General features: G+C 34.3%; 1 protein-coding gene across 1 annotated transcript; it reads left to right on the plus strand.

Moving 5' to 3' along the window:
* Positions 1-9,072, plus strand: LOC138327575 (autophagy-related protein 13-like). Its single transcript, XM_069273770.1, has 5 exons — positions 1-522; positions 2,292-2,854; positions 2,974-3,177; positions 3,681-3,966; positions 6,220-9,072. Exons 1-5 carry the CDS (start codon positions 373-375, stop codon positions 6,433-6,435), a joined length of 1,419 nt encoding a protein of 472 aa, XP_069129871.1. The 5' UTR covers positions 1-372; the 3' UTR covers positions 6,436-9,072.
* The last annotated feature ends 1,743 nt before the right edge of the window (positions 9,073-10,815 follow it).

Genomic DNA, 10,815 nt, shown 5'->3' on the forward strand with positions numbered 1-10,815 from the left:
AGCAACAAACAGACGGCCTTGACCGATGGAATTTGTAAACATGAAAAATGACGAAGATGAAGAACTTCGGATTCATAATCGTGAACTGTTGAACAAACACAATGGTGGAAACAAAACTAGGATATGAAGATGACTTGTGTCATTCTTAATAACTTTGTTTCAAAGATTTGCTATAAATAATCGTCAAAGCAATTGTATTTGTGCTATCACACCTGTCAGTGTCAGCACAATGGATTCGAAGTCAACTAGGAAATGACACGGAGCAAATGAGATATGCTAGTCGTTTTCATTTGATTTCTCATGTGCATATTTCAGTATAACCCATTATAGGAATGAAGTAAAAAGTGAAAAAATAGGCTAAAATCAGTTACAATGTCGGGTAGACTTAATGCACAAGATAAGAAAGATTTGGAAAAATTTACAAAGTTTCTCATTTATAAAAGTTTACAAGTCATTGTTCAGTCAAGACTCGGAGAGAAGATAAGAACGAAATCAAAACCGATTTCCTCCGGGACTGACTGGGTAAGTTGGACTTATAGTATACTGATAAAAACTAAAAATGTGTCTGACGAAATGCACACGTGTATATATGCAGAAATGAAAGAAAGTCAAACTAATCATGATCCAAATACATTATCCAATGCTGATAGTCAGTTTTAATATATTTTACAACTTTATCCTTGTCCTATAGTCATACCTGGTTGGTGACAAAAATGATAAAAAATACCTTCTGGTTGCCAAATTCATCATTTTTCGACTTCATAAAACAACTTTTCTACGATAATTCTTAAATGACCTATATGTCATGTAACAATATTATTCTATTTTGTTGGTATTATTTATGAAAATTAGATTAATTGTAATCCATATTAGATATTAAAATACCTGGGGATGTGGAAAATGTAATGATATCGGTATTTATTTATTTGGCCCACCATCTGGTCAGTCCATCTGTCCTTTCGTCCATTCACATTTCTTTTTACTGCTATTTCTCAGAAAGAGATCTTAGAGATCTTTCTCAAATTTCATATGTAGATTCCTCTAGGTTGTTAGTTGTGCATATTGCATTTTGGGACCAATTGGTCAATAAGATGGCCGCTATGCAGCCATCTTGGATTTTGATAGTTAATGTTTGTTACCACAATTTTTCAGAAAGTACTGAAGAGATCTCTCAAAATTTACATGTAGGCTGATTCCCCTATATAAGCTAGAACCCTAGTTGTGCATATTGCATTTTGGGACCTATTGGTCAACAAGCTAATATAAGATGGTAATCAGGCAGTCGACGTCTTGGATTTTGATAGTTAAAAGTTTGTTACTGCTATTTCCCATAAAGTACACTATTGAAGGATATGTCTCAAATTTCATTTGTAGGTTGCCATAGGGCCGAAGTTGTGCATAATGCATTTTGGAACCGATCAGTCAACAAGATGGCCTACAGGCCGTAATCTTGGACTTTTGACAATATAAGTTTGTTTCCGCAGAAAGTCCTGAAGGGATCTGTCTCAAATTTCATGTGCAGGTTCCCCTAAGGATCTAAATGTAGTTGTGCATTTTGCATTTTCGGACTGACTGGTGAACAAGAAGCCGACAGGCTGCCATCTTGGATTTTGATAGTTGAAGCTTGTTACCACTATTTCTCAGAAAGTACTGAAGGGATCAGCCTCAAATTTCATGTGAAGGTTCCCCTAGGTGTTTAGTTGAGCATATTGCATTTTGGGACCGATCAATGAACAAGATGGCGGACAGGTTACCATCTTTGATTTTGATTATTGAAGTTTGTTACTGTCATATGCCTCAGAAAGTACTGAAAGGATTTTTCTCAAATTTCTTATATAGTAATTATATAATATGTAGTAAATGCTTGAAAAGCAGAGAAAAGATATACCTCTTTTCATTGTCGTATGTAGATCATTCTTTTGTGGGCTCCAAGATCCCTCTGGGATCTCTTGTTTCCAGGTGGTTTTTTTTTTCATATTTTTTCAAAATAAAAATTACATAATACATGTACTGCCAAAAATCATTTTCAACTCTTATATTTAAGTCAAACCGATACATTGTAAATATTGTAATTCTCATCTTCAAAATGCAGTTAACTTTTGGTGGCAAATAACACCTTGATTCGTGAGTATGAAAATTAAGGCAAATATAACTTTGATAACTGCATTTTCTTAAATAATTTGAATGGCTTTCTAAAAAGTTACTTTTCTCCATTTTAATGTTTGATATGCCTATAAAGCATTGCAATAATTATTTAATACAAAATTAATGACAAAATTTCCTTGTTTCAGTTCAACCTTGCAATTAAAGACATACCTGATGTTCATTCCGAGGCCAAGCGTGCTTTAGCCAACCAACAGCCAATCTTAGGACAAAATGTGTGTGTGGAGATTTCTCTCAAGACTTCCGAAGGCGCCACTATGGTGCTGGAGACCTGGTATATTAGTCTGGACCAGGAACACTGTGATAACAATGTGAAGATTTCTTACACTGTCTACAACAGGATGGGCACAGCACTCAAGTCTCTGTTTACTGTGTCCAGAGTCACACCGGCCTACAAGTTATCCAGAAGACAGGGTGTCTGCTCGGAGGACTATGTGATTTGTTACAGAATCTATGCAGGAGAGCCACAGTTTTTTATGCTGGGTGATGGGTATCAGACAGCTAAAGTTGGAACAGTACCCACTCCACAGGGGACCATCTCCATACAGCTAGCCTATAGGACCAAACTGTTGATAACACCACAGAAAACTTCAAAGGAAGTCGGCTTTGAAGTTAAAGATGACCATTTTAAAAAAGACAATAGTCCAAAACGTTCTACAACACCCAAACCCTGTTCTATGGGGTACAGAAGGTAATTCAGATGTTTACAGTAAAACAAGTTTATAATGAACACACTTACAGCAAATTCATGGTTATATCATGTTTAATATTTTCATATTTTTATATTATCATTTTTTATGCATAATACAGGGAAAGTGTTGCTGATGACTTTGGGCAAGGTATTGATGATACGCAGGATCTTTGCTCAACTACCTTTACTGCTAGTCCCACTGACGGCTTCCTTTACAATGCTATGCAGACTGGCTCTTTGTTGCCACGCACATATTCTCAGCCTATCAGAATAGATGGCAAACTGCCTGCTAGTCAAAGTGGAGAAGAACTTAAGCCTACCAGGTAACTTATTAAGAATAATTATCATTTTATTTTATCAATTGATGTATAGCAGAAGAATAATGCATGACCAGACCTAATTGAAAGCAGGAAATTTTAAACACTGGTCCAGAATTCCTATTCCTTTGTAAGCTTCCATTTGTCACCAGTGTTTTCTCTATATTCAACTCTCAAGCGCCTTTTTGGTAGAAGCACTTCTCCCCTTTTTTAGGCCTTAAATTAAAATTTAATCACTTTCAAATTGATAAAAGCAAACTAATATTTTTTGCAAATTAATTCTATCATCTACTTATGCAAAATATCTGTGAAAGGTCATAATTTGGTGCCATTAATTGCCTCTATTTTTCTTTTTATGCTCCATATGCATTAGCACTGTAACAACATAAATTGTACATACTGGTACTGCTTGCATTCTTCATCAGTTTTGTTTGGTTTTCTTATTCTATTCTGTACAGTGATAAAATGAACCTATACATATCATTAATAATACTATTATCTTCATGCAGTGCTCCAGAGAAACAAGCCAGTTTTTCAAACTTCCACAGGGTTGGAGCTTTTGCCCAGCCAAAGACCAAGGATTACAAGTCTGATGTGGACGAGGTGCCGTTCCTTAACCTTCTGCAGCCAGCTCCTTTGGCTAAGTTTGACATTGAAGACCTGAATGGTGACAGCAAGTCTCCAACACTGAAGAGTTCTTCTGGTGATCAGATGGATGGGCTAAGTGAGAGCTTGTCTAAGGATAGTAGCGGTAGTCAGACCTCAGCACCGGACGACTTTGTCATGGTCGAACTGGTATGTTATATACTAGTGTGTAATCAAACATATGTTTACAAATTAAAATGTGAGGGTAAAACGGGACATAACTTTGTCTTCAAAATAGTAACCTTTGGATGTAAAGAAAATTCTGAATAGTTAATACATATATAATAAGGACATTAGATTAAGTGATATGTTAAGTTGTTTGACTACAAGAAATCTAAATTGGTAAAAGAAATGTTACTTTGATGGAAATTTTGACAAAATAATATCAAAAGTAATTTGAGCTGGTGTGAACCCTGTATCTGCTGGTTGACTCTGTGTCTGTATCCTGTTGGTAACTGACTATAGTGTGAACACTTTTTATTTCACACCCATTCTATTATGTCATAGTTCATGTTGACGAAGTGTCAATTGACTAAAAGGACCGATTTTGGTCTGTTAGAAGTTATTTTGACATTACTTTTCTTTCTTCAGATTAATTATTTCCTTACTTATATTATAGTGAAGTGACTTAACTTTATTTAGACAAATACAATGGAATAAAAAGTATTAGTTTAAGTTATTGTAATATTATATAGAGATGCACAAAGCTATTATACTTATAGGTTGTATTTTTGATGCTGTGAAACAGCATTCTTAGGTACGCTTGGCTTAGCCTGTGCACATCAAAACAATGAAACCACTCCGCGATGAAAATTAAAAGTTGTTTTGTTCATTTCACTTAATACTTGATGGTATGAAAAATAAAACCCCAATATTCAAAACCACAGTCATTGAATTTGTACATACATATACACCATCGACGGAGTGTTTTAAGTGTTCCGTTGGGACTCTATGATTTTGGTATTACTCCGAGGTAGTAGTCTCCCGAAAATCACGAACAACGCCTTCTTCGCTGTCTTCCTCCGCGGCAGACTTTCGGTGGATTATGGATTGTGTATGTTTATTTAAATTTTATGTAATTCATGCTACTGATCGATTACTGTAATCAAATGTTTGGAAGGTTACTACAAAAGAAAGTTTTTATAACGCTTATAAAGTTTTTTGTGTTGGTTGTATCGACGAACTATATCCGATGATACACTGTATTATTGCGCAGTAAAAATTAATAGTTTTAACCTATGTGTCTGTCACTGGGAGTTGTGTCTTTTGTTTATCGACAACTACGTTATATTGAAAGAGGAAAGGTACAAAATTTATCAACATAAACTTATAAAATATAAAGATGATATAGATCTATATATGTACGAGCATTTTAAAGTGACAAATAAACTTATATTGCCGTGTAATGTACAGTAGCCTTATGAAGACTTGCTAAAGTCTGATGTATCGTATGAAGTTTTTTTGATGTTAGCGTTCTTATGAATTCAAAAGAAATTTGAGTGTTATAAGTAACCAAATAATGTACCTTTTACTTGGCAAAAGTATATGGCCATGTTTCATCATGAGTCAAAAGTCGGCAAAGCACAACTCACGGTATAATGTTCAGCACGATAATATCTCGCCAACCAGTTACTGTTAAGCTTACGAAGACTTGATAATGTCCGGTACATTACATGAAGTTTTCTTGATGTTAACGGCTAGCGATCTTGTGAATTTAAAAGAAATCCGAGTGATATACGTAATGAAATAATGTACCTTTTATTCGGCAAAAGTATCTGGCCATGATTTAATTAATCGTCAAAAGTCGTCAAAGCAACCCATTTAAGTTTTCTAAAAAGGAAACCAAAACATGTCCTGAAATGGTAATATTTCTAATGTTATACTTTTCCGAAAATATTCTTCAATGTTAAGTGGATATTAAGATACGGATATGTTTACTTATTATTTTTTGTCTTTGAAGAGACATTGATGAAATTGATAATTTAGTAATTAAAAAAGAATTATAAAAAATGATACTCAGATTCTGAACGGTTTCACTAGTGTTGAAATTGTTATTTCAGAAATAATTTAGATATAAAATTCATTACGGTTATTTCAGGAAAATGAGTTATTGAACTTATTAATCTTGAAAAACTTTAAACTAAAACTTTTATACTAAATTCAATATTTAAATGAAAAACCAATTTCTTTATTATTTGGTTTGGATCCATCAATCACAGCATCTATGAGTGGCCTTGGCACTTTGATGTTAATAACATTGCTTCATCTTTCAGAGAAAACTTGTTGCTGTAAATGCTAATTCAATTATGAATAGGATTCTTTTTTAAATATGATCTTATCAACATCTGCAGAAACTGCCCTCTGTCTTTTAGACAGAGACTTACCTTCTAATTCTTTACACAGAAAACTCCATTTGCTGGGGCTGATCCAAACACAGACCTGGGGAAGTTTTATCGTGACTGTCAGGGCGCTCCGATGCTCGAGTCATTCAGCGAGGAGAAGAATGTGGTGGATACATTGGAAATGATCTCTAGCCAGCTGACGATCTTTGAGACGGACATGAAGGACTTTGATGCATTCATGACATCTATCACAGATAACTCCCCTGATGGATTATAATAAAGGATACAGCTGTGTCTCTGTGCTACCACTGTACTGCAGTGATCAAGTAGGACCAATAAAACAGCTACCAGACTGATGAGTCAAACATAGCTGTCAAATATCTGTGATTAAATTGTAACCTAAAGTTCTAAAAATGAGAAAGTCACTAGTACCATTGATAAAACTGCCCAGAAGTGTTAAGTCATTTGCATAAAGGAAATACAGTGCCCACAATAATCTGAATGCCAATAGCCTGAAAAATACACAATCTGGACGGAAATATCTGGGAGCAGATTTTATTATAATGATAAAGTAAACATAGTCCAGAAAACTAGCAATCCAGACAGTTTGGGCCGGTAAAGAAAGTGGTCTAATAACTGTTAATGTACTTATTTTAGCAGTAGTTTTATTTTAGCCCTCTTCGTGTTGTCTTTCAAGCGCTAATTCAATTATAGCGCTAAATTTGGTATTCTGGTATTGAAATTCTGAATTGCGCATACATAAAGCATCACTTACTTTTTCTCCCATTTGTGCTAAAATTGACTGCGCTAAAGTAAGTTTGTTAACTTTACAATATCACAGATCACCTATATCATTAGGTCGATAACACTGGCGCAAGATTTCAGTATTCCCAATAACAGACTTAAGAAAGTTACATAACTTAATTTGTCTTACTTTTTTGTAACCATCAGGGGATCATGTGTACCACTACTGTGTTACAAACTGATGATTAAACACATCAGAGATTCAAGTACATTGGTTCTACATTAAATATGAACATTTAAACATTGTTAGATCGGTTGGAGTTCATGCACACGAACCAATATTACTGAATATATAATGTACTACAATTACATGGAAAACAAAGACTGCATTGACAAATTTCCTTTTTGCCTTATACATAAACATGTATATGTATTACTAGTGTCTAGATGTAATACTTGGATTTGACATTTTATCAATGACAAACTCTAGAATAATTATTAATTACTTAATTTTATGATGTTTGAAGTTTTTGTTTATAATGCTATTGGTTTGTAAATATGATAGTTTCCAATCAATGGTAATGTTGTGTACTTGTTTGAGAGCGTGGTATGAGTGTGGTGTACTGAAGGTTTGTATGATATTTATGATGGCGGCATAATTTGTGATACCATATTGTCGGTTATTTGCACAAGGACATTTTGACGATTTCACAGGACATTGTTGTGATACTTGATTCACAAAATATTGAGAAATGGTCGAATCTTATAAAAAATTGCTGAACTTTTGTTTTCCAGATTTTTAGCCCTAAATAACCAGCTATGAGTAATGATCTTTGTTGTGAGGAAGGTATTAAATCAATAGATTTGATCAATCAATTTTAAGGTTATAACTATAGACCATATTCCCATACATTGGAGCTCCATATGATGTTACATGTATGATACATTAATCAAATATTGACTTGCACCATTAATCAGTTGTAAACTGATACTGTATAGTCGGTTATTTTTGCGATTTCGCAGGACATTGCTAGGATTGCAAAAATTTGATCAGCAAAATATTGAAAAACGGTTGAATGATATCTCCCCTTAAATCCATATTGTGAAAATTTTGTTTTAAAGATGCTCAACCGCTGACAAATGGTATTTTTTCACTATTTAAAACGGCAGCAAACGATTTAGTATTCTTCTTCAGTTACAAAAGTTACTTACTTTACACCATTTCCGCCGTTGAAAAGTTTGAGCTTCTAATTTGACTTCAAGTTAAAAATACCAAAAAATAATTAATTGCATTCCAAAAAAATTCCATGGCACTATATCCTATATGGAATAAAGTACTGATTGGGTATGACCCAAAGGCAAAATAAATTATTTTATATTATTTTTTGTTTTAATTAGACTTATGTATACACGATTAAACACTAATTATTGTTCAAATGATGAATATCTTTTATGCTCTGTCAGCAATGGAGCATCTTTAAGATAAAATCACAAAAATTTTGGTCCATGAAAAATAACCAGCTACACGATAGTAGAGAATTCTCTGTTGCTTTGATTAAGAATACTATAACCATGGATATTTTGCGATGTGCATGCAAGAGTAAGTATTTTTGGTCAGTGTTATTTTTGCAATAGATATAATTTGGTAATTATACATTGTAGTTTATATATTCACAAAACTTTACATGCGGCTGAAATTTTTTTCGGCTAAAAAGACCTTCGCATAATTAGCGAACCTTCCCTCACGTGAATTTCCATGTTTACAGTAATGTTCTGGGAAAAACTTTGTGTGCTTTTTCAAAACTTGGACAAATTACTGTAAGTTAATTGTTATTAAACCATCTATAACAAATTCGCTTTTAATCTGAAAATCTGAATCTTAATTCATTTACTCCTGTATCATTTTTTGATTAGTACATTGTGTAAGGTAGCGTGGCTCAATGTACTTTTGTTTCTACATGTACCACACTAAGAATCTTCAATCACCTATAGTAATATTGTCGATCTGTAAGCAACAGACTCGTGATATTGCCCGATATATCAAGTCTTAGGTGTAAGTGAGCATGTTTAAATGTGCTGATGTGATGTGATGGTGTCTGTCACCATTTTATCTGTATGCTGTGTTTATATCAAGATCTAACAGTGAAATAAAGTATGATTATGCATTTAATTCTGTCTCATTGTTTTGATAAATTTGCTTTCATCGTCGATACTCCAGAGGTTACTATAACTGACGTTATATCCACCCATGGACAATCTCATAGTAAAACTGGAGGCAACAGGATGTTACATCCACCGATATCTCGTAGTAAAGCTGGAGGCAACAGGATGTTACATCCACCGATATCTCGTAGTAAAGCTGGAGGCAACAGGATGTTACATCCACCGATATCTCGTAGTAAAGCTGGAGGCAACAGGATGTTACATCCACCGATATCTCGTAGTAAAGCTGGAGGCAACAGGATGTTACATCCACCGATATCTCGTAGTAAAGCTGGAGGCAACAGGATGTTACATCCACCGATATCTCGTAGTAAAGCTGGAGGCAACAGAACATAACAGGTAATTTAGTCCTTTGATGTACATCAAAAGGATTGTACATATTGTATAACAGTACACTGTGGTTCACTGTGTGATTTTGAAGTTGCTATGGGTGTCGCTCTCTCTGTAGTCTTCAAAGGATTTCTATGCAGACCTGTGATTGGTTCAGATTCATTCAGTAGGTTTCACCTACATGTATTTTCTATATATGTAAATATTTTTGATGTAAACAGTTACTGTATAAAACTGTTTAACTGGTTCTGAGAAGTTACTGTATAAAACTGTTTAACTGGTTCTGAGAAGTTACTGTATAAAACTGTTTAACTGGTTCTGAGAAGTTACTGTATAAAACTGTTTAACTGGTTCTGAGAAGTTACTGTATAAAACTGTTTAACTGGTTCAGAGAAGTTACTGTATAAAACTGTTTAACTTGTTCTGAGAAGTTACTGTATAAAACTGTTTAACTGGTTCTGAGAAGTTACTGTATAAAACTGTTTAACTGGTTCTGAGAAGTTACTGTATAAAACTGTTTAACTGGTTCTGAGAAGTTACTGTATAAAACTGTTTAACTGGTTCTGAGAAGTTACTGTATAAAACTGTTTAACTGGTTCTGAGAAAACAGTCAAATCATTGACCCAAGGTACCAAGGACGGCAAAGCTGCTTATATGGTCTTTCCTATGACTTTTTCTGAAGTATCTATAAAACGGCGGTTTTTGTTTATTCCCAACAACCAGTTCGACAGTGTGATATACAATGGCATCCCTTACAGAAATATAAGGCCTCTGGCACACAGTTGCAGCAATATTGCTGCAAGACATACTTTTCATATGCTAATAAGTTTGCCGCACACACTTGCCGCGCCATTGCCGCTCATACTTATTGCACCAAAGCTGCACACACTTGCCGTGATAAAGACGCACATAGTTGCAGCAATATTGCGGCAATTTATACATACTTTTCATATGCAAATGAGTTTGCCGCACCAAAGCAGCACACACATTTGCCGCAACAAAGCCGAACATAGTTGTGGCACCATAGCCGTTAGCTTCCTGGTTTATATTTAAACAAGTACAAAGGTATAAATATAAAAGTTTGAAAATCACAAGTCATTCTTTTGATTCTTGGTACATGTATGGACCTACTATGCAATGACCTTTTGAATTCATTTGGTGATGAAATTGGTCTTAATCTTGATCAAGAATTATCTTGTCAGCATCAAATGATAAATTATTGTTCCAGGAAACATGAATTTAATTAAGTTATATACATACATGTACATTTAAGTGTTTGTGACATATAATGACTACAAACCAACAAAAGCATAAATTGCTTAAAATTCACCAACAAACCTTATCAAATCCATAACACTAT

Source organism: Argopecten irradians, chromosome 7, assembly GCF_041381155.1.
Source record: "Argopecten irradians isolate NY chromosome 7, Ai_NY, whole genome shotgun sequence".
Taxonomy (NCBI): Eukaryota; Metazoa; Mollusca; class Bivalvia; order Pectinida; family Pectinidae; genus Argopecten; species Argopecten irradians.

Excerpts from the sequence above, each read along its gene's own strand:
- LOC138327575 (XM_069273770.1), top strand. The coding sequence starts at position 373 with ATGTCGGGTAGACTTAATGCACAAGATAAGAAAGATTTGGAAAAATTT. Across the intron at positions 523-2,291 it reads TTTCCTCCGGGACTGACTGG|TTCAACCTTGCAATTAAAGA; the intron begins GTAAGTTGGACT and ends TCCTTGTTTCAG. Across the intron at positions 3,178-3,680 it reads GAAGAACTTAAGCCTACCAG|TGCTCCAGAGAAACAAGCCA; the intron begins GTAACTTATTAA and ends ATCTTCATGCAG.